Source organism: Dromiciops gliroides, chromosome X (genome assembly GCF_019393635.1).
Source record: "Dromiciops gliroides isolate mDroGli1 chromosome X, mDroGli1.pri, whole genome shotgun sequence".
In the NCBI taxonomy this organism is placed as follows: domain Eukaryota; kingdom Metazoa; phylum Chordata; class Mammalia; order Microbiotheria; family Microbiotheriidae; genus Dromiciops; species Dromiciops gliroides.
The window spans coordinates 70,423,922-70,449,060 of NC_057867.1; the positions used below are offsets into that span (position 1 = coordinate 70,423,922).

Sequence of the window (25,139 nt, forward strand, 5' to 3'; positions counted from 1 at the left end):
TAAAGGATAGACAGAAGAGAAGAAGCAGTCAGTCTAGTTGGGAAGTTATTACAGTACTCCACAGGAAAAGGTAATAAGGGCCTGAACTAGGGTGGCAGCAGTAGAAGTTGTTACTATTGTGCCGTTCATTCCAGTTTTTGTTTACCCAATCCCTTTTTTGAAACCTGAGTTCCAAATACATAACTACCCCTCCACCCTTACATATCATAAACATCAGTAGCATTCCATTTGCTTATTACCACATTACACTTACTCAAGATAACTAAGACAATCTTCTAGTTTGCCCTGTTTATTTCTTCATGCTTCCCACAAGTGGATAAACAATGAAGCAAATTAATATTCCTGTTAGCTCATGTTATGTAATACATCTTAGACAACCCTAATTTTCAGTTTATTCATACCTAATGAAATCAAAGCAAGGGCAAGAATAGTTATATGTTACTTATAAAAGCACAGACTTAAACAAGCTAAAATGTCAATGTTTTTACTTTTATTTTACTAGAACTGAGTGAACTGTCATAAGATTACCAGTTGATAATTTTTTACCAATGTATATTTCAAAGAATAGGCTTGGTTATCTACTTTAGTATTTAAGAACCTATGATTGAATTAGTTTGGGAATTTTTTCATCGACATATCAAAACCATTCAACATCCTAGTAGATGGTCTTGTTATGGACAAAGCAAAGAACTAGCCTGGTGACCAATCTTCTAGTGATAAACCTTTCCCAAATTAGCTAGCTTGCTCTTCAGATGATAGATATCTAGTCCATGCTTCGTATTAAGCTTGGTAGGACCCATACAGTACACTCTGCTGCAACTCTTCAAGAATCCAGTTTCACCTTCATGTCATGATGGAATATTGAAGCCTTGGCTACAGCCTAATATGGATCTCTCTACTGGTTCCCATCAGAGAAAGACATTTGCAAACTGCCTCCATGGAAAAGAAAAGTAATAATTCTAGCATCAAGGTTGATTTTGTCTTCATCTAATCGAGAAAACACAGGCACTTCTCTACTCCTTCCTTCTGAACTATAAGCATCGGAATAGAGACGACATAGGGAAAGAGTATGGTGCAATGGAAAGAATGATAGACTTGGAGCCAGAAGACCTGAGCTCCATCATTTACTATCTAGTTATGTCACTGGGCCCTACTTACCTCATCAATAAAATGAGGATGTTGTCCTAGATCCCTTCTATGATCTTATGAATATGTCACATACAGAAAAGAAAACTTCACAGGAATGATCACTGACAATTATACAGTGTTTTGAAGTTTGCTAAGTGTTCTAAATACACAAGCTCAGTTAAGTTCATAATAATCTGAATGCAGACTCTCACCACATTAGGACTGTCCTATGGATCTTAAATACAAAATCATGTTTTGAACTAACTCTCTAGAAAAAAGGAATCTGTGGGGGCAGCTAGGTGGTGCAGTGGATGAAGCACCAGCCCTGGATTCAGGAGGACCTGAGTTCAAATTCAGCTTCAGACACTTGACACTTACTAGCTGTGTGACCCTGGGCAAGTCACTTAACCCTCACTGCCCCGCAAAAAAAAATAAAACAAAAATAAAAAAGGAATCTGTGTAGGCTTAACATAAGGACCTCATTGCTAGGTAACTTCATAATGCTCTCCACCTTTTGTCTAAAAGAGAAGACTGCGAGAGAAAGAAACAGACTCTTAGCAAAAAACCTCAAGGGGTCCACAAAAACATTAGTGTTAAAGGGCCAGAGGTAGTGGTATACTCCCTCACTACAGATCTCCCAGCAAAAACCGGATAAGCAGTGTGTCAGAGGAAATTTCTTGTTGGGTATAGGTTGGATTTGATAGCCTAATTGAAAAGATTAAGAAATACAAATAAATATTGGTGCTTCATTGGGCACTTTTGCAGAATGCCCAATGAAGCACCAATATTTATTTCTACTACCCCTTTAAACAGATCTCAGGGTAATACCAGATTGGAATCTAAAAGCTCTTATGTCCAAAGTATTACAATAGTTCAACTTTCCTATAAGATAAGCAGTTTGCTTTCATCACAACAATACTAGAACACTATATTCAGTCTGAGAGGTTTGGATTAGATTTTTTAAAAAACTTTTTTAAGGTCTCTATTTGTGAAATGTTAAAACCTAGTAGAAGACCTAACATGTGTTGGCTCAATCTTCTGTGAAGCATTTCTGGGAGGATATGGCCAAGATCACAGGATGACAACTTGAGAGCTGAAAAGGGCCTAAGAAGCCAGCTGGTCTAACTGTCTTGTTTTACAGATGAAGAAGTGGCTGAGGTCAGAAAGCCAGGAAGTGGCAGAACCAGGGCTCAAAATGAGCTCCTCTAACCCCAAAATGAATCAGAACAAGATGGGGTTGGTTGTACCACTGGCAGGAATGTCCGTCCACATCAGCGGGTCCTTGATCTTATCCAAATATCAAAGTATTTATGGTAGAAAGTTTTGTTTCTGCACTTAAAAGAAAGTCACAAGATATGCTGAAATAAGAGAACCTAAACAGGCTAATGTTAGGCCAGTATTACCAAGTTTAGAAAAATCTATGTGCAAAAACCTTTGAGATAAGAAAAAACTTGAGTCATCAAGATTACTTACATGGTAGGAATATGGTTCCCCTTCTTCCATTGGCTCAACCATTTTAAGACCATTCAGCTGAAAAACATATTTTTAAAAATTGAAGTTTCATAGTATTAATTTAAAAATAAAAACCACTTAGAACAAAGATATAATTCTTAGAGGCATTACATTTTATAGCTTAATGAGATTAATACCTAGTAAGCACAAATAAAAAGCCATGGAGCTTTTCAAAAATGATGAAAGCAACACTAATCAAAGACACTGAGAGGTTTTGCAGGAGAACTGATTTCAGTGGCCTTATAGTCCATTTCAAATCATACTATGTAGACCTTTCCTATTAAACCCAACAATATATAATAAGGAACTAGGAATATATGACCTATGTTGTGAGAATTATACCAAGATGGAGTTTTTTCTAACAACGAATTACTTACTGGGTTCTATTCAAGAGTGCTACTAGACAAATACCTGATGAGAAAATGAAAAAGCAAAATTTGCCACAGAAAGTACCTATTCCAAAGAATATTCAAAAGAAATTAGGTTAGGAAGAGTTTTAGTCTAGATTCCTCCCTTTTCACCATATTCAATTAAATTTTATGATAATATACCTAACAAACAAAGCATAGGAAGTAGAAATAATTGGCCATGTTAACAAAATTGTTTAGGCAAACAAGGCTTTAGCTAAGGCCTAGTAGACTCAAAGATCTTAATATTTGAGAATCAAACAGATGATACCACTAATAGAAAGTATAGAAAGTAAGACAATTCACAGTAGCGCTGACCCTAAGGGAAGTTATCTGGCTATTTGTCAGAGAAAATTATTTTCTATATTTACTAAACATCCTTGTTCTGAAAAATTCAAGGTCCATTATATACCAAGAAAGGTTTCATTACTCACTGTTAAATATTTTACTCTAGCTGTTACTTTAAAAATGATACAAAATTTGAAGAGTGATTTGTACTACAGAAACCCCTACAATACAAAGGGACTAGATACTTCTAGTTTTTTTACCAACATACCCCCTTTTAGAATACCATGGCAAGGGGGAATTAGGTGGCACAGTAGATAAAGCACCAGCCCTGGATTCAGGAGGACCTGAGTTCAAATTCGGCCTCAAACACTTGACACTTACTAGCTGTGTGACCCTGGGCAAGCCACTTAAACCCTCATTGCCTGCCCAAAAAAAGTAGAATATCATGACAAACCAAAGTCAAAGTACATAATTTACTCAGTTCACTACAGTAATTAGAGTGAAATTTTTAAAGCAATTATCACACCACCACTACCTCTGTGTGCATCTTAATACATTCTCTTCAGTAAAAAGATAAAATACTGCCCAAGATACTGCCTCATTTCTTCCTTAACCCACCTTCCAAATAAAATAAGAAATGTTTGGGCTCAGAAAATATAATTTCAAATGATAATTTTTCAAAAAAGATTTCAAGTTTTAGTAAAAGGATGCCTAAAGGTATACAAACTCAATATTGTATTCACTTGAAACTTCTTCATTTCTAACCATACAGAAGCAGACTCAAAACACATTTGATTGAAGGAAAATCATCATCATTAATGGGCCAGGAAGATCGTGGAGTAGTTCCTTCGATAAGCATTTCTAAAGTGCCTATATACAGATAACATACTATACCAGATTATCAGGGATACAGAAGAAGGTGATAAGCCCCTACTTCATCCACAAATCTTAGCAGAAAGGGGAATCACTCGGCAATACCAACATCTTGTCAGCTTTGTTGTAAGACGGAATTCTTTTTCAAGTACGGGTTAGACTATAAGGTACTCAGTGAGGTCCCTTCCAATTCTGAAATTTTGACGTATGTGAAACCATAAACAGAGGGTCCAGATAACTGAAGTTGTACTATATAATCAACTCTCTTCACCACCCACAGGAAGGGGCAATATTGCTTTTCTTTTCTGTTGAAGAAACTCCAACTGTCCTGTTCCTCAAACCTAGTGTTGACTTACACGACATGAAGCTGCAGTCCTAAAAACAGGAGGAAAATGAATCAGAGATTTGAAGAGGTCACTAGATCCTGGGATCATATACTACCTACCAAGAAAAACCTGTTAAAATGAAAGTAAGTTCTTTGATTTATCTACCCTCAAAAGATGTGTGCCCATCAACACTAAAATCTGCCATTATACTGGATAAGTGGAAGAATATGGAGATTTTTTAAGGGAAGAGAACACTTACTTACAGAGAATTTAAATATAGGTGATGGGATCCTCCCCTTACCTTCTCCCCCCTCCCACAAACTCTATGAAGCAAAATATAAACAAATACAATTGACCACAAAACTCCTGAGGATATAGAGTAAAGGTATCTTAGCTAGGTGAGGTTAATGAAGGAAAGTTTCTAGTAGGAGCTGAGTTTTGAGCAGGATTTTGTAGGAAGTAAAATAATGTGGACTGGCAAAGAAGACAGAATGAGTCAAGGGATGACAGAGTTCATGACTAAGACAAGGAAAGAGCAGGGGAGAACATGAACATGTGAGGGCAACTCTGCTCAATCTAGGACTTTTCACTGTCTTATATTAGGAGATGCTACAATAGAGGTGAAAGAAGGAAATGGTCCATCTGGAAGGTAGGAAGAAACAGAATAGCTTTCAGGCTACAATTGAGTCAGTGGTTGAAAACAGTTATCATTAAATGGCATATTCTTATGAAATATTCTGGCCAAATAAGTTTCTCTATACTTTATATGTGTATCGTTACCTACATAATTCCCCTTCATATATTCTATGGTTCAAAATAAAGGGTCTTCTTACTATTCTTTACACATGACAACCCCGCCCCCCAACCTCCACTTCTCCCTCTTAAAATTTCTCATTCCCTTCAAAGATCAACTCAAGTGCCATCTTTAACATACGGTCTTTCTTGATCTCCCTAGTTGCTTGTGTTTGCCCCCACCCATTGCAAATAACCTTGTATTTATTTTGTATATGATTATATTAAGCATATACTATCTCAGATAGAGGGCAGCTGGGTGGTACAGTAATACAGAGCACCAGGCCTGGAGTCAGGAGGACATCTTCCCAAGTCCAAATCTGGCCTCAGACACTTACTAGCTGTGTGACCCTAGGCAAGTCACTTCACCCTATTTGCCTCAGTTTTCTCATCTGTCAAATGTGCTGGAGAAGGAAGTGACAAACCACTCCAGTATCTCTGCCAAGAAAACCCCAAATGGGGTTACAAAGAGTTGGACACGATTGAAAAATGACTGAAAAACAACAATCTTGCCCCAATCCTTGTGGGAATGGACTTTCATTCTGTCTTTATTTCTAGTATCTACCACAGTACCTGGAACAAAGCAGGTACATGATTAATTATCCATCTTGATGTATATATAACCAAAAGCACTTCAACCACACTTCCCATTTCACATAATATTTATTAATTGTCTACTGTGCATAAGATACTGTATAAGCTATGCAATAGTGGAAGAAAGAAGTAATGAGGGTTTGAACTAGGGTGGTGACTCTAAGAATGAAATGAAGGGAATGGCTGAAGATGTGAGACAGAGTACAGTATAGAATTAACAAGTTTATGGGGAAAAAGGAGAGAAGGGAGTCCAAGAATTTCAGAGTGGACAGGGACCTCAGTGGCCATCCAAACCAATAACACACATGCAAAATAGAGTCCCCACTATAACAAACCCAACAACAAGTGGTCATTTAACCTCTGCTTGAAGACTTCCGATGAGGGAGGAAGTCACTACCTACAAAGGCAGTCCCATTTCACTAACAGGGAAACTAACTGTTAGGATGCTTTACCTGTCACCCAGCCTAAATTACCTTTGGTAACTGGTTCTGCCATCTAGGACCAAACAGAACAAAAAATTATGCCTCCTCAATATGATACTTGAAGACAACTATTATGTTTCTGAAATTTCTCTTTTCCATACTAACTATCCCTGGTTTCTTCAATCAATCATAATGTGACATGGACTCAAGGTCCTTCCACATCCTGGCTAACTTCCTCTGGACATTCTACAGCTACACTTCCTAGACTGTGGCACCCACAGCCAAACACGAATTGCTAGATATAGTCTGACCAAAGCAGAGTACAAAAGGACTATCATTTAACTATAATATTACCTCCTCAGTCTTGGAAGCTGTGCCTACTCTGACTGTAGAGTGGAAAGAGTGTGGGATTTGGCATTGTTCCAAATGGGACCTTGTTTCCAGTCCCATCTCAACCACTTAATATTGATGTAGGACTTTGAACAACCCATTTGAGCTATCTGGATCTTGTTTCCTCATCTGGAAAATAAAGGATTTATTCTTTGTGACCTACCTATGAGGTTCTACCTCTAAATCCATGGTCCAGTGATTCTATATGTAATGATGGACTGACTGATTGGCCATGAATCCTCTGGCATATTTTATATAAGAGGAAAGAACAGGCAAGTTAGGTGAAATGTTCCTTAAGAAGCAGATGCCAGAAAAAAGCAAGTTGAGACACCCCCACAACAAATGGGCTCAAACCGAGAAGAATAAAGCTTAGCTGAACGGATTGTTTCCTGAAAAACTGTAATTAAGTGAAGATAAAAGTAGTGATACATTGGAACAAGAAATTTCCCAGTAATGTATTATGGGTGACACAGTTAATGCATACATAATACAAGCAAGCAGAAGAATGGTTAAGCATACCCAAAGCAATAAGAGCATTATGAACAATATGCATTATAGGTATAATAGGGAGGGTGGTATAGTGCATAGAAAAAAGGTTTTGAAGTTAGGAAGACCCGAATTCAAATCTCTAACACAAATTGACTTTGTGACCCTAGACAAATGCTCAGTAATCTAGCCCACAGGTGTTATACTCAGGACCCTGTAGAACCAGAATCAAATGTAATGGGAAATATTTAACAAAATCAGTAAAATTATAGTGGAACATAGATCATTTTAATATGTGGTTTTCTAAGTCAAGATGCTGCCCTCGGGAATGTAGACAGTTTTGTGGTTCCATTTCTGTTTGAGTTTGACATCACTGCTCTATGACTAAAGTTGCAGAGAAGGTGCCCAACCTGGACTGGTAGAGGGAGCTTCCTTAGCTGAGGAACAAACTATTTTTTTTTTCAGTTACATGTAAAGGTAGTTTTCAACATTCATTTTCGTAAGATTTAGAGTTCCAAATTTTTCTCCCTCCCTCCCTTTCCTCCCCCCTCCACAAGACAGCAACCAATCTGACATAGGTTATATATGTACAATCCACAAGTGCTCTTTTTTTTTTTTTGGCTGTGTTCAATCAATATCAGTTCTTTCTCTGGGAGTGGATAGTATGCTTCATCATTAGTCCCTTGGGATTGTCTTGGATCACTGTATTGCTGAGTCATTCACAATTGCTCATACAATAATACTGCTGTCACTGTGCACAATGTCCTCCCAGTTCTGCTCACTTCACTATACATCAGTTCATATGAGTCTTTCCAGGTTTTTCTGGAATCATCTGCTTTGTCATTTCTTATAGTACAATAATATTCCATTACAATCATATACTGCAGCTTCTTCAGTCATTCCTCAATTGATGGACATTCCTTTGATTTCCAATTCTTAGCCACCACAAAGAGTTGCTATAAATATTTTTTGTACAATTTCCCCCCTTTTCTCTTTTTCACAATTACTATTGTTAACTGTTTCCCTTCATCCTATTCCCTTCCCCATGGTATTTACTCTATTGTCTATCTTCTTTCACCCTATCCCTCTTCAAAAGGGATTTGCTTCTGACTATCCCCTCCCCCAATCTGCCCTCCCTTCTTTTGCCCCTCCCTCTTTATCCCCTTCCCCTCCTATTTTCCTGCAGGGTTAGATAAATTACTCCACCCAGTTGAGTGTGTCTGTTATTCCCTCCTAGAGCCAATTCTGATGAGATTAAGGTCTTAGAGCCAATTCTGATGAGTGTTAGTCTCATTAACTGACAATCCTAAATAGATTACTCTACCCAATTGGGGGTGTGTTAATCCCTCCTTGAGCCAACTCTGATGAGATTAAGGACTTTGAGCCTATTCTAATGAGTGTAAAAATTTACTGCCCTGCTCCTCCACCATCTCTTCCCCCACTCCATAAACCCTTTCCTGTTTCTTTCATGTGGGATTTCACCCCCATGCTACCTCTTCCCTTCCCCCTCCCCCCAGTGCATTCCTCACCCCTCAAATTTACCCTAAAGATGTCATCATGGGGCAGCTAGGTGACACAGTGGTCAAAGTATCCACCCTGGACCCAGGAGGACCCCAGCCCCAATCCAGCCTCAGACACAAGACACTCATCCACTGAATGACCCCAGGTATGTCACCTAACTCCAACTTTTTATGGTTCTCTAGGGTCTTGTATTTTAAAGTCAAATTTTCCATTCAGTTCAGGTCTTTTCATCACGGAATCCCTCAAAGTCCTCTTTTTCACTGAAGTCCCATTTTTTCCTATGAAAGATTATACGCATTTTCGCTGGATTGGTGATTCTTGGTTGTAATACCAATTCCTTTGCCCTCTGGAATATCATATTCCATTCCCTCCAATCCTTTAATGTAGAAGCTGCTAGATCTTATGCTATCTTAACTGGGGCTCCGCAGTACTTGAATTCTTTCTTTTTGGCAGTTTGTCATATTTTCTCCTTGACCTGGGAGCTCTGAAATTTGGCTATAATATTCCTGGGAGTTTTTCTTTTGGGATCTCTTTCAGGAGGTGATGTATGATCCAGTTTGAAGAAAACATGGTGAAAAACTCAACTAAGCAAATTTATCAGGGGTTGGAGGGTAGATGTGGAGAGGGGAATGGACAGACATTTAAAAAGAAATGGAAAGGAAGGGAATAGACAGATAAATGAAAGGTAAGATGTGCAAAGATTCTGGAACCAAAACTTTTCACTCTAAAAGCCAATGGAGTTCCTTGTAGAATCTATTCTCAGGATCCCAGTTATGTTTACTAAGGAAGTAGGAATGGCACTGAAGAAAGCAAAGATGTGAAAAGAAGCAGCCTTGAGGAAGGCTATCTAGCAGGTGCACGTTTGTAGGTGCCAATTGTGAGGACACAGAAGAAACATGTATCCAAGGTATCTGAATGAGAGGAAGAAAGCCAAGGCATGGAGAAAGAAATCTTGGACTTGATTATGACTTTTTTAAAAAGGAAGAAAGACTATAACAAACTATGGGCTCTGAGCTCTACTTTCCCACTTATATAACATTTTTATTAAAATAATCCACACATGCATCCAAGGCATCCTTAGCAAAGGATATCCAAAGGGAACAAGTAGTTTCTTTCAAGTGAGAGCACCATCTATATCATCCCACAAGTGATTGAAAGATGTCAAGAATATAAGATTCTACCTGCACTTAATGTGTTCTGGACTTTGAAAAAGTATTTGACTCACCCCTGGGTGACTAAAAGGTCTTAACAGAGAAAGGAAAATCAGAATGAGCACAGAGACATTTAATAAATAAATGTGTGCTGAACTGACTTGAGGGAAGCCAAATAGTGAGTTAATTTTTGACCATGTTGAGTACAGAAAAATCTAGGTGTATTTGTCTAATCAGCTTTTGAAAATACAGGTCAGAGTAAAGATGTAGAGTCTGAGATCTCCGAGGTGAAACAAGTTCTGAGTGCTAAGAGCCAATTAGTAGTCATTTCTTGAAGACAACACCAAAAACCCAACTTATACTTCATCATGAATGCCTACATTATCTACTATATAACCTTAATAAAAACAACTCTCAAATACTCAAATGTATCTGAGATCAATTTGAGTTACCTCAAACAATGAAGATCACAGAGCATCTGTCCTGTGTGACTTCTGTGCACATGCTCCCAGTAGTTTGCCACAAGTGGTCCATCCAAAGTGCTGCTGACTTGTGATTTTTCTCAACGGGACAAGGGTACCTATAAATCCCTTGCTCTCACCAAGTGACCAACCCATCTTCTCTTCCTAACCTACAATTTCTTCATAAGATTCTTTGTAACATCCTTGAAGGTGTATGTGGCAGCCTCCCCATACTTTCCACTGTCTTCTGTGTAATGTTCATCTTTAGTTCTTTGGAAGCAAGGTGTTACAACACTAGTAAAATGTTGGTATTGAAAAAATAGACATTTACTGTTATGAGAAGCTTGGTGTCACTATAATTACTTTGCAATTGCCCAAAGGCGATTTAATTTGCACTCCTTTTCAACTATGGGCCCAGCTCATTGACTATCTGTATCATTTATCCCAAACATACACATTATGAGAGAAGCTCTAGAGAGTCATGCTGAAATTTGGACAATTGACAGCCTTCATTCATTTTGTCTTTTCTCTATGGACAGCTAGGCCAACCAGCCTCCTTTGAATGATTACAGGTCTCCTCTAGGAGGCTCTTCAATGTCTTGGGGCTTAATGCAATCAATATAATGTCATTTCAAAGTCATATACAAAATGTGACTATAAAGTAATAAGACTACTTTCCATAAGGCAAACAAGAACGTCAATTTCATTGCTTTATAGTCATGCCCCACAGTATTTTAAATTTTGTTATTATATATGTTAATGGTTCCTGGTTGGTAGATCTAGTTCCTACGTGGGCCCGTTTGGTTCACTATTATATAATGAAAATTGGACCCTGAATCCCTACAAGTTTCCTGAAAATTGGCCACAAAGCAGACTGTGAAAGAATCAGAACAAATCCTATTAACACTACTAAACATAAGACATACATTCTGATGTCAGTAGCTATGTCTTCACATCTGATAGCATTATTACATCAGCATATTTAATGAAGTTATCTATATCAACAATAACTGCTAGTGAAGTTCATTTTTTAACAAGAAATTATCACAGGGGCAGCTAGGTTGTGCAGTGGATAAACCACCCGCCCTGGATTCAGGAGAACCTGAGTTCAAATCCGGCCTCAGACACTTGACACTATCTGTGTGACCCTGGGCAAGTCACTTAACCCTCATCACCCCACAATAAAAAACCAAACCCCAAACCAACAACCCACAAATACATCCAAAATATCGATCTATTTATCACCCATTAGCCTAGATTCTTTAGCGTATACTCCTATGTAGCATTTTTTTTATAGTTTAACCTTTTTCTTGGCTGAAAGAGCTGCAGCATGATAAATAGCCAAGCCTTGAAGTTAGAAGACTTGGTTGTTCAAATCCCCTTTTGGCATACAATAGCTGTAGGATTAAGGACAAGTCACTTCACTGTCAGTGTTCCCAGCAACTCTCTAAGATTACAAATTACATATTTTTATCAGTAGAGGGAGTTTCTACACCCAGCATTCCCTACACAGATGAGATCACTGGTTCAGCCAAAAATAAAATGGACAAACACAATGTGTGTTATTTCTTAGACTTAAGTAGTACTTTAAAACACACTTCTGAAATGCTATTCAACTAGAATTTGCATTTTATACTGGAATATAATACAAGGAGGTAAATCAAATAGAACCTCTGGGAAAAAAATTGGTGGCCTAACTAAAAACTATTAAGAATAAAAATGCAAACACAAATGAAGGAAGCATTTGAAAATCAATATGCATGACACCTTGGTTAACCTCTGTCAGCCTCTGTTTCCTCAAATGTAAAATGGGAATAATAATTATACCTACCTCACAGGGTTGTTGTGAGTTTCAAATAAGATGATATTTGTAAAAAGGGCTTAGCACAGTGCCTGGCATATAGTAGGCACTAGATATATGTTAGTTATCATCATAATCATTATCTTGAATTAAGCATATAGAGGTCATCAATGATCAGATCAGAAGTAGTATAACAAAAGTTATCCTGGATATTTATCTAAGAAATTTTAATCTTAATTAAAAGATTACTAACAGTAATCTAAAGTAAACATCTCAACAAGATTTAAGTAGTTTAATAGCCTACAATTACACAAGGTTCACAAGGTAATTAATATACATTTCTCATTTGACACTGAAAAACAACCTTTATGGTGGATGGTGTAAGTAGGCCTATCTCTATTTTATAGATGAGAAAACTAAGGCTAAGTGATTTGCCTGATATCACAGAGTAAAGGCAACCCTCCCCAAAACCACCCCGCACCACAATTTCTGACTTCAAGACAAGTATTCTTTCCATTACTTCGAAATGTTTCACAAGACTTTTAATAATATTCAAAATGACCTGGAAATAGCTAGATGATATATAGGCCAACTATTTGGCTACCACACTTATTCACCTGACTTTTCCTCAAATATTTTTCTGTGAAAACCTGGCAAAGTTATATCCCACAAGCATTAAAAGTTCCCTCTGACACTGCCAAAGTTACTGGTCACCTCAGCTAAAGATGTGTGATTAGTGGCGAACCCATTTATTCGAAAACTGTCTTCACTGGGAAGTCTGTGGTTGCTTCCCCACTATGTTTCATTCTCCCCAGAGTTCAAACATTTTGTGGGTCACATGGCTGAAGAATTCATTACCTAGTGGCCAACTTTCTGATGATGCCATATGGCTATGAATCATAGGACAATTTCCAAAGCACCAAAATTGTGGATGCGCCCAGAGCAATGGAAAGATCCATAATAGGTATATGCAGGCTGAAACACATTATCAATAATGATCTGTAGGGGCAGCTAGGTAGCTCAGTGGATAGAGCACCAGCCTTGGAGTCAGGAGGACCTGAGTTCAAATCCGGCATCAGACACTTAACACTTACTAGCTGTGTGACCCTAGGCAAGTCACTTAACCCCAATTGCCTCACGAAAAAAAAAATGATCTGTAAGAAGTAGAACAGAAGAAATCATAATATGCGTAATTAGAAAAGAAGATGGGCCAGTCATGGAATAACAATGAGGGTTAGCAGACAGACAGCTCAGGTGTAGCATTGGTATCCACAAAACATGAAAAGACCTAGGGGAATGTCTCCAGCAACAGGGGTAGATTCTCAATGGAGGATTTATGCAAGGGAACAGACAGAAGGATAAGAACGCCTGGGTAAGTTGTGATCTATACTAATGGAGGGAATATGTATTTCAATGAGCTCACAAATCCATTCAAGTCCTAAGGGTAATAACTAGAACAAATAAAATCCCATTTATGGAAAAATCTCAAAACATTGGAGACACAAATGATCATTTCAAACAGTCAAAAACTGGAGAATGTAAGCAGCTCTCATTTCTCATGGATTAAGTTTTTGAATGTCAAAACAATGTTCAGACCATAATCATATAAATTCAGAGCCACTTCCAAAGTACATTTCTTTTTTTCTTTTCTTTTCTTTTCTTTTTTTTTTTTAAGTGAGACAATTGGGGTTAAAGTGACTTGCCCAGGGTCACACAGCTAGTAAGTGTTATGTGTCTGAGGCCAGATTTGAACTCAGGTCCTCCTGACTCCAGGGCCGGTGCTCTATCCACTTCGCCACCTAGCTGCCCCCAAAGTACATTTCTTAAATCATTTTTTGATCCATGTCATTTGTTAAGAATTCCATTGGAGAATAATTTTTATTTCAAAAATAATCTTCCAAGATGGAAAATAAAGAGACATGCTGTTGTCAAACTGACGTTGAAATCACACAGAAATAACTTTCTATAGAAGAAAATTCCTGAAGAATTCAAAAGTATTTCCAAAGTAGAGCCAATAGGTGATGCTCTATAGCATAAACAATGGAACAAAAAGCAGTTTATGTCAGACCACATCTATTAGTCTACTGTAAGATTTTTTAAAACTGTCATTTCCACAGAAAAATGAAAAATAAATTCTTTTCAAGTGTTCATCTAGGGATACTATAAATTAAATTGCTGTACTGGTCTTATCTCAGAAAAGCTCAGGAGTCACTTCTAAATCTACTACTACTATATATTGTTCTGAATATATCCCATAAGCTTTCCCCCCAAGTCCATATGTATGTATGTATGTATGTATGTATTTGTGTGTGTGTATATGAAATATACAAGGTTTTAGACAATGGCCTATGATCAGTGCTATTTTTAACACACACACACACACACATATATATATATATATTTTTTTCCTTTTCAAAGTGATTCCATTTTAGGGATGCCACCTATATTTAGATTATTATACCATTGGCTTGCTGCTGTTTCTGCTGCTAATGGCAATCATACTGGGGGGAGGAATCTTTACTTTCTCAAAACTGGTGGAAAAAAGTATTTAAGAGGAGAAAGCACACAAATAAGTATGGTTTCTAATTTGTGGTTTACTGATAGAGCAGGACTATAGAAAAGTTATATACCCTATTTCATTGTATTATATAAACAAGAGTATGTGCAAAATCCTTGGTGGGAAGAGTCATGGTGAGGAAGTGGGGGAAGAAGAGAGAGCAGATGAACAGATAAACAAGGGAGAATGTGGAAGAGGACTAGTTAGGGAAGAGGGGGGTAAATGGGTAAGAAGGAAAAGGAATGGAGTAAGCAGATCAAAGCAACAGCAGAAAACCATTCTTCACAATAAACCTTTTCTAAAATATTATCCAAAAATCCCCATGTACTCCAAAGTTTATCAGATAAGCAAAAATATATTCCTATGGCTCATATGAGAGGGTACATGGCATAGGAGAAAAGAAGGTGGGCTGAGGAAGCAAGGACAGTCCTTGGGCTCAAGTCCTGCCCTGACACCTAATAGTTGAATGATCCTGGACAAGTCACGTAATATCTCAGTGCTCCAGGGAACTCCATGAAGACTATCAATCACCAACAAGTCACCAAATAGTTTCAAAACGAGGAACCCCCCAAATTGATGAAATCACAGGTCTGGACTCCCTCTGTCCCAAAAGAGGCATATGGTAAATTGTATTTAAATTTATGGGGTAGCAGGGTAGATAAAGTGCTAGGCCCAGAGTTAGGAAGACCCGAGTTCAAAGCCAGTTTCAGATACTTACTAGCTGCGTGACCCTGGGAAAGTCACTTAACCATGGTCTGACTTGGTTTCCTCATCAGTAAAATGGAGGTGACAAGAGCATCTACCTCCAAGGGTTGTCATGAAGATAAAATGAAATAATTCTGAAGTGCTTAGCACAATGCCTGGCATATAGTAAGCACTATAAATATTAGCTATCATCATCTTCGTCGTCGTCGTCCTCCTCATTATTATTGTTTTTAAAAGTTAAAGATCTGGGGCAGCTAAGTGGCGCAGTGGATACAGCACTGGCCCTGGAGTCAGGAGTACCTGAGTTCAAAGCCAGCCTCAGACACTTAACAGTTACTAGCTGTGTGACCCTGGGCAAGTCACTTAACCCCAATTGCCTCACTTAAAAAAAAAAAAAGTTAAAGATCTAAAGAAAACCTATTGATCTTAATTACTTAAATTCCCAATTGTGACATATCAGACCCAAATAACTCTCTCCTGAAATAAGATGTTTGGTTTCTTTCAAGTCTAACTACTGAGAACTAAATCAAAAAGCATATGCCACATCAGATTAGCACATGGGATTGTATGCATCCTTATTAATTATGCACTGAAAAAAAAGTTCTGAGCAGACTAAAACATATCTAGTTAATTTAATACTGTGGGGATGAAACTTCCTATAATTTTACATTCCCCACAAACAAATTTTATCATTTTAACTCCTCATAAAACCATCTTTGCTTGCTTGGATGGACATAAAGCCATGTGATGACAAACAGCTAAGGAAGAAGACTAGGTACAGTAAAATTTACCTTAAACTTCCTCAAATTTTTAAATATACTTTCCTAATTCGCAAGTAGAGTATATTGGACATGTCTATTTCGGAGGATGTTTCTGTCACCTTCTGAACATAAAACATAATTTATTATATAGTGTTTTGGAAGGTATATGTCATTGGGCTGAACCTACATTGAGCCTAACATAGCTTACAAGTGGTTTTTGGCTTATTTTGTCACTTTTTCAAGCTAACAATTTATTAAGTGTCTATTATGTGAAAGACACTGTGCTAGGCATTGGAGATATAAATATAAAACATGACAGTAACTGCCTTCAAGGAGGGGGAGGGGCAGAGATATGGCATTGGCACAGTTAAGCATAAAACAACATAGGGGCAAAGGAGAAATCCAGAAAGCAATGTAAGAAAATGTTTCCTACAAATGTCATGTTAGGTGGAGGGAAGGAATTGAAGGTTCTGGTTAATCATGGTTTTACTGTAGATAACTAATAAAACTCTCACAAGGATCAAAACTTGTTGCTATATCATTAACAACCTAAAATCCTGATTTAACTTCAATCTGTCATACTATTCCGGGAAGGCCAAACAAATTACTTTTAAGATGGTGACACCTGCTTTATTTGAAGAAAGAATTTTAAAAGAACATTTTCTAAATTATGGGTGCATGTACACACACACACACTCACACACACACACACACTCACACTTATCTTTACAAACCAAATGAAAAAGTATTTCAGAGTATTTTTATTATAGTATCTATTATATCAATTTCTTCAATATTCCCAGAGCAGGCATTTTTGTTTGTTTGTTTCTGAAAGGTTCTTGGGAAAATTAGCTTAATTAGACTTTTTCTTCACTTTATTTTAACTGAAATGTATATGGTAAACTTGCTTGCTTATTGGACAACTCTTGCTTTTAAATTCGACAATACATACAATAACCCTTTTAAATGATTTGTTCAGAGGTTCCTTTTTTGCCCCCCAGGCTTTCAGTTTATAGTTAGTTAACAAGCAGCCTGGACCCCAGCAGAGAAGCCTTTAGAAACCCAAACATGTAATCCCTAACCTACTCCAAAGAGGGCTGAGAGAAAAAGTTCTTTCCCAAGAGGTAGATGTTTCCAAGTCTTTAGAGCAGAGGAAGGGTCTGACCATCTGGGTTTGGGGCAGGTAGGGGCAGTGAATTACACAGAACAAAACACATATTCGAATCATAAAACATATTGATCTTTGAAGTAACAGACTTTTTAGCAACCTATGCTTCTGATACTTTTTAGTCACTGCAAAATTTGAGAATCAACTCTATTAGGTTTATGGGAATTAATGAAGACAATAAATCTCTACTGCATGACTTTATTTGATAGGTAATTTTCCTATCTGGAGTGTTTACAACTAAATTTTCAAAGTCCTACATAAAGTAAAATTTCACATAGGGGTCATTTTTCCAAACATTTTTAAGTTTCAATCCCAAGTCATATACAAATTCAATTATTTTAAACATATGGAAAAAACCAAACACAAACGAAAGGCCCCCATACCTAATAGTTCCCTTTATTCACAAGGGTAAATTTGCCAAAATACCCATCTCTCTGAGTTTTATGCTTCCTCTTTTCTTTCTTAAATGATTCCATGCCTCACATAGCTCTTCCCAATCCAATGCCTAATTATGAACTCTGTCAAGCAGAGAAGTACAAGTCTAACTTTTCCAAAGCCATGGTTAGAACAATTGTAAGTAGAGTCCACTTTTGGGGCAATTAGTACAAGTATAAATTAAAAATATGCACAAGAAAGTATATGGAGTTGCCTGAGCAACAGAAAAGCAAACTAAAAATAGATACTCTATGAATATATGGTTGTAAGCCACATAATATGCACAGCACATATTCACAAACACCCCAACACAGGAAGAGCATTGCCCTACTTACCTCTTATCTCCGTGTCTTGAAGATCTTCATGAATGAAGGCACTGGAAGAAGAGCGCTTTATCTTTCCTACTTTGTAAAAGCCAATGAGGAGACACCAGCACCCTTATTGGCAGAGATATGCAAAAACCCCTCCCTATGGGTAGGAGGATGCCTACATGGAGATCTTAGAAGGTTTGAGTCCTAAAAATAAGTGACTGGTAAGAGGCAGGGATCTTTGGGAAGGGAATAGTCGATCTGAATTACCTTCAATGTTTCTGAGCACACAAACCATACTAATTATATCAGGAAAGTCAAGAAAACCAAGGTTTTTGTCCACAAAGAATTTCTAATTTTAGGATGCCCTAACCTGTAACAGTGAGAATAAAACCATTTTCTTTCAAGTAAGCCAAAATAATGAGCCTCAAGTTAAGCAACTTAACTACATTCAAATATTCCTACCAACTCCCATCCTGTTTCAAACACCCCATTGCCCCTTTGGATATGCTATTGTTTCTAGAAAACGGTCATATTGTGGCTTCCATAGCAGTCTCATGCAACTCTCCAGACACCTCCACGAAGTCAGCCCTTTCAAGGTTAACTTCCTCCATGCTCCTGAGGGGGCACTGACATACAGGATATAAACAGCATATACTGATAGGCAAGTGGTCACATAAGGTGGGAAGAAGGCAGCTGTGATTCATCTTACTGTCTAGGCACTGAACACTCCCATTATGATATACCTAGAAAATGATGAGAGGAGATCTCAATACCAAATTCTACACAGTTGCTACAACAAAGCAGTTTAAAGAATGTACATTATGTTCTCTGGCATACTCCCTGTTCACACCTCAGCAATTAGGAGGTGGTAGAACCTACATCGACTGAATTGAGAAATACTAAGAGCAACTGGGAGGGTCAGACTTGCTGACCCAGAAATTCGACTTCCAGAAAGTGACTGCTCCTCATTCTATCAGCAATTTAACAACCCTAGGTTCTGAGCACTGGCATGCCTAAATACAAGGATGATTGTGAAGGTGGCTTTTGGTCACCTAAAAAACCCCCAAACCACTAGATAAATACAAGGACTGACCTCCATCATTTATGGTTTGATTCATACTAAGTCAAATTGAATTGCCATGGGCATTTCTGCTGTTCTTACTGAACATCTATCTGAATAAGAGAAAAATAAAGATTGAAGAATAGGGACAATCAAGCGGACCTAATATAGAATTAGAGAATTAAGGGGGAAAGGAAGGGGTGTTCAGAATGGGGAACTCCTGGTGGGAAACCACCTCTACAGATGCAGATCAACAACTAGTCCTAAAGCATTTGCCTAGGCAATAAGGTGTTAAGTAATTTGCCCAGGTCATAAGCATGGCTAGAACTCAGGTCTTTATTGAATCCCAACTTCAATGCCAACCCACTATCTACTACGCCATATAACCTTACTACCACAGAGAAAAGAAAACAAAGAAGAAATTTTCTTTACAGTTTAAATTGGGAGGAAGCTAGGTGGCACAGTGGATAAAGCAGTGGCCTTGGATTCAAGAGGACCTGAGTTCAAATCTAGCCCAGACACTTTACACCTAATAGCTGTGTGACCGTGGGCAAATCACTTAACCCCCAGTGTCCCGAAAGAAAAAAACTAAAACAAACAAACAAAAAAAACCCCAACGAACCAGTTTAAATTGGTTGGTTTACATAGCATAATGATACAAAATTCTTCTGGTCATCAGACATTTATTTTATGGTCGTGGGAGGGATAGGTCGATAGGAGAAAAGGTAATTGTTTCTGGGGCATTTCAGTATGTTAATTGTGAATTGGTTAGGAAGGTCCTCATGCAAAAGTCATATGGACCCTATTACTAGAGTTACCACAGTGCCTTTTTTGTCTTCACATAGTAAGCCCTCAAAATTACTTGATGAATTAATAAACAGAGATTTCAAATGAGTGTGTTTTATTAGCAGGCCTCTAGGGTCCCTTCCAACTCCAAATGCCTACGATTTAAAGTAACTGAAAATCAACCAAACAAGTCAGCAAACTTTAAAAGAGAGATCTTAGTCATGCAAATGCCAAGTTACTACTGAGCCCATCTAAGTAGATCAAAATAATATACCATTAGAAAGTTTTTGTGGAACCTTTAGACTTTCAGAAGTTTGGTTTAATGACTTGAGAAAGGCAGCTCCACTATTTCCTTCTAGGCAGGGGTTGCTTTATTCTGCTTAGCTCAAGTTAGTACTAATGACTTGAATGGTTCTCAAGGGCTCCAAAGAGCTTCCCCAAAAAGGCATGCTGCAACTTGCATCTTAAAATATACCGATCACTAGTGAAGAATATACTTATACGCCTATGGATGATATCGATTCTTCACAAATCTATTTGATAAATGGCTTTCTGATTTCATCAAATGTTATCTTGGGGAGGTCAGGAAGAAGTGGTTATCTATTGAAATAGGTATCAGCGTGAAAATTTGATCTGGGAAGCCAAGATATATAAGTTCTGAACATCACGATTTAGAAAGGATACTGTCAAGCTGGAGCACCAATTATAAGTGGGTCCAAAATGAGTGAACAAGATGATCAAGGGACTGAAGTCTATGCCATTTAATGACTAGTTTAAGGAACTGGGGCTGTTTCAACTAAGGAAGAGCACTGTATCAGCTATGAGAAAGAAAAAAAAACACCTGAATTCTCCCCTTAGTACATATGATTTCTATCTTGCTATAAACCTAAAGTTTAACTATCACACCACTTGAAGATGATTCTGTTTATCTGCACAATGTGATTAGTCAGAGAATGGCATTTAATCTGCATAGTTCTCTCTCTCTGATTCTTTGTTCTATGCTCCCCAGTTCACCTTCTAGACCTGCTTGATGCTACTTTTATTCGTCTTGCTGAGACCAATTTGTTATTTCACATTCATTCTTCATTAAAGAGCATGCTGCTTTTTTTTTGTTTTCTTCAAGCTATTGATTCAGAATTTCCTTCAGCCAGCCTCCAATTAAGAAGTGTCTATTGTCAGAATAGCATATTAGCAGGACTTGACAAAAACCCCTAGTTAGTGTAATCGCTGTCTCCTCTGGAGATTTTCCATGAAAACTCATTTCGTTTTTCTCCCACCTTTGCACCGATCCCATTATTGCTGAAATGACTAAGAAATAGAGCTGGTTGGGATAGGAAGTATTAAGGCAAAATGGCTCGCTAGATCAAGGCATATCCTCTCACACTGTCTATAGGAACAACATGTTGCAGTGGACAAGTCTGGTAAATAGTAGGCAACATTAATGAATGTTGAAATGAATTTGCTGAATGCACTCATTCATCAAACACTTTGAAAAAAAAACTGTAAAAGAGCACAAGGCCAAAGAATAGATCCCTGGGGCGTTCCACTAGAGACCTGCTCCCAAGTGGACATTAACTTCTTAAAGACTACTTTTGGAGGCTGGTCAAACAATTGTGAATCTACCTAACTACCTAACTGTAATCTTACACCATCTCCAATCTGCCTTCCAGAATTGCAGTGACTGTCAACTGCTTTCCTGAAATGTAAGTATACCTAATCTCTCTACAACATTCCCTTAATCTGTCAATTACTCTATTATAAAGGGAAATCAAGGTAATCTGGCATGACTTGTTATTGATGAAAACATACTACCATTTAATGATCACTTTTGATAATGCTTCTAGAATTTTGCAAGCAATAGAAGGGAAGCTATCGACAATTTCTATGATAAAAATCCTTTTCAAATTTCAGTCAATTTACAACCAAGCTTCTAGAAAGCAACCTGTTAGTATTTTGGAAACTGCCCATACTCAAACAAGAAATACAAAGAACTGACAAAGACTTAAAAAAAATACAAATCTAATCCCATTGTATTTTTGCCAGGATTAGCCACATACATTTCAGTTCTGTTTCCTGGGGCTTAAAAAGTAAAGAGATTCTTATATTTTCTTTAAATTCAGTAAAAAAAAAATTAATGCATGATCCACAGTTAAAAAAAACAAACAGAAACAGAAATAAAAAAAAACCAAACCCCCTCCCAAATACTCATTCTATAGATAATTATGTGAAAGCAGTATTGAGAAACAGTTTGTACATCAACAACAGCACAATAGGGCATGAATTATAAATAAGTAGGACAAAATAAAGAAGCAGGAAATTCATCTTTTGTTATAAAAAAAAACTCTAAGAAACAGTCGAATCAAAATATAAACTCCATATTTGCCTTTCACTTAGAATATTGAATTAGATTGACTTCAGTGTTAAATTTGGCCAACAATATATTGTTTTAAACAATCATCTTCCCATCATTGGCTCTTTAACCTTACGGTGGTTTAACAATTTCTACTTGAATGTTCAAAACACTGAGGCATAGAGACCTAGATTAAACGCTAAATTACAATACTTAAAAATCACAGGGCATTAATACCAAAAGGCATATATAGTCATTAAAATAATCAGAATTAAACTATATGAATAGTAAAAAGAAGAGGGAAAACCCATGTAGTATGCTAGAGGCTCTCTGCCACATTTTCACAATAGTTTTAAATGTTAAATCATTTGTATAAACTTCTTTTGTATAAAAAAGCTGCCACTAAACCCTTTTAGTCAGCACTGTGTGATAAAAACTTTATCGAGAAGAAAGCAGAGCAACACCCCAAGGAACAAATTAACCTCTACCACGTTTTCAGATATAAAACATAAAATGGTATTTTTGAACTGCCTATACCACTAAGAAAAGCCATCTAGCAAAATATTTCCCAGGAATAGTGAAGCGCCAACTTTACTGTCCTCATTTCTAATATATATGTTCATTCAAAATTAAAGTGGCAAACAACGTATGCCCTCTAGTTCAACTGGAATAAAAGAAAAAGGGAACGAATGCACTTTAGTACGGTTTGGGGGCGTTTTGAGGGGGTAGTGGTGGTGGCGAACGGAACTAGTTCTTTAAAGTAAAGGGGATTACTGGGCACCCGACCTATGTGGACCCTCCAGATGCCCTATTGTAAAAGCACCTCGGTGGGAATTGACTTTTTAAGGAGGAACGCGGTGGCCTCTGCTGGTGCGTTCACACGAAAAAACCAGCAATTAGAAAAGTAAGACGTGTAATAAAACGATGACAGCAAAGGCATCTCACGCCTTGCAGGGCACACACGTTTGCACACCACATCGTTCGCTCGCTGCCCATCATTGTCCTTCGGGGTTTTGACAACGAGCCTAGGCACAGCGGCAGCACTCGACAATTTTCCGTCTCGGGGAAGTCACGTAGGGAAGGGACACATCGACTTAAAGGGTCTAGCTGAAAAGCCGCCTACATTTTCTGAAAAGTACTTTGGAAAAATCCGAGCTTGACTTTTTGCGATTCTGCCTCGGCGAGAGAGGGAAGAAGAGGATTCCCGGGGATCCCTGCCTCCTCGGGAGTGCGGAGAAAGGGAGAGGAGAAGGGCTCGGCCGGGCTGAGCCGCGCACCCTGGGGCGCTACTGCCCCAAGGTATTAGCAGCCCCGGAATGGGCTAAGGGAAGGAAGTTGGAGAGGAGCGCGCGTCCCTAAGTGCCCAGAGCTACTCTGCTACCTGGCTCGCTCCTCTTCTCCCGGTTCTTCGCCGCTGTCAGCGGCTGCTGCGGCTCTGCCGCGGCTGCTCCCCCAAAGTGCACGCGGGCGAGCCCCGGCCTGAGTTCAGTGCCGGGGTGCCCCCACCCGCAGGCCCGCTCTAGGTGGGCCGGGGGGCAAACTTAGCAGCGTGAGCAGCAGCAGCAGCAACAGCAGCAGCAGCGTGAGCAGCAGGAACCGCGCGCCAGCCGCGCGCTCGCTAGCTCCAACCTCCAACCGTCCCGCGTCCCGGCTCCCCTACCTCCACCCCCGGGGCACCTCCTGGGAAGGGGGTCGGGATGTGCGCAGGGCCAGGGGGCCACGAGGGGGCTAGCCCAGGGTCCCGCTCCCGACCGGGAAGGGATAAGAGAGGGGGCGGCTAGCGCCAGTCCGGGTCCCTCCACTCACCTCGCCGCTGCTCCCGCCGCCGCCGCCGCCGCCGCCGCCGCCGCCGCCTCCTCCGCCTCCTCCTCCTCTTCCTCCTCCACCTCCTCCTCCTCCTCCTCCACCTCCTCCTCCTCCTCCTCCTCCTCCTCCTCCTCCTCCTCCTCCTCCTCCGGCTCCGGCTCCGGCTCCGCCGCCGCCGCCTCCTCCTGCTCCGCCGCCGCCGCACACCTCCATTTTGTGGTGCCAGGGATCCTCCAGGGGAGCGAACGGCAGCATCGCCCCTTCACCAGCCGCCGAGGAGGAGCCGGCGGCCGCCGTCGCGGCCACACATCCCGTCGTCGCTGCTGTCGCTGCCGCCGCCGCTGCCGCGAGCCCAGCACTCGGCTCGCTCGCTGGCTGGCTAGCTTCGCTCTCTCCCTCCTCCCCGCGCTCGCGCTCCCTCCTCCCGCGCTCCCTCCTCCCCGCGCTCCGCTTCGCTCCGCGGGCGCGCGGAGCCGCCGGGCTACCTCACGCGCGCGTAGCAAGGGGTGCCCTCTACCGCCCGCTGCCGCTTCCCATAGAGGGGGCGCACGGGGGTGGAAGTGCCGCCGCCGCCGCCGCTGCCGCTGCCTCTGCCGCCGCTATAGTGGGGCTGAGGCTGAGGTTGCTGCCGCGCGGTGCCCGCTCCCGCCGCTACTGCGACTGCTGCTCAGCCGCGACTCACAACCTCTTCCCCCCCCCTTCCCCCCCCCCCGCCGGAGTCCCAACCCCCTCCCTCGCGCCCTCCCCCGCTCGCGGCTCAGCCAATATGGCGGCGGCCGCCGCGGCGGCGGCGGCGGCGACGGCGGCGGCGTTACCTGTGCGGCCGGCGCCTGGAACCCCCTACGGCGGCAGCACAGCGGCGTCACCCGGACGTCAACGGAGATTCCCCAGCCTGGGGTGAAGCTATGGGAGGAGGAGGAGGAGGAGGAGGAGGAGGAGGAGGAGGAGGAGGAGGAGGAGAAGGAGGAGGAGGAGGAGGAGGAGGGAGGAATGGGGAGGGGGGGGGGACGAGAGGGAAGGGGAGGGGAGGGGAGGAGAAAAGAGGGAA

At 40.0% G+C, this 25,139-nt stretch overlaps 1 protein-coding gene across 5 annotated transcripts in view; it reads right to left on the bottom strand.

Moving 5' to 3' along the window:
- The window catches only part of RPS6KA6 (ribosomal protein S6 kinase A6), a 142,157-nt gene extending 118,030 nt beyond the window's left edge, over window positions 1–24,127 (bottom strand). For all 5 annotated transcript variants that reach the window (XR_006353889.1, XR_006353888.1, XM_043973941.1 and 2 more), the window contains exons 1-2: window positions 24,092–24,127; window positions 2,602–2,658 (exon numbers count right to left, since the gene is read on the bottom strand). Coding sequence is in view for 3 of the 5 variants with exons in the window: in XM_043973941.1 (XP_043829876.1) it covers window positions 2,602–2,643 (42 nt within the window). In the remaining 2 variants the exon portion in view is untranslated. The remainder of the gene's footprint in view (window positions 1–2,601; window positions 2,659–24,091) is intronic.
- Window positions 24,128–25,139: the final 1,012 nt, after the last annotated feature.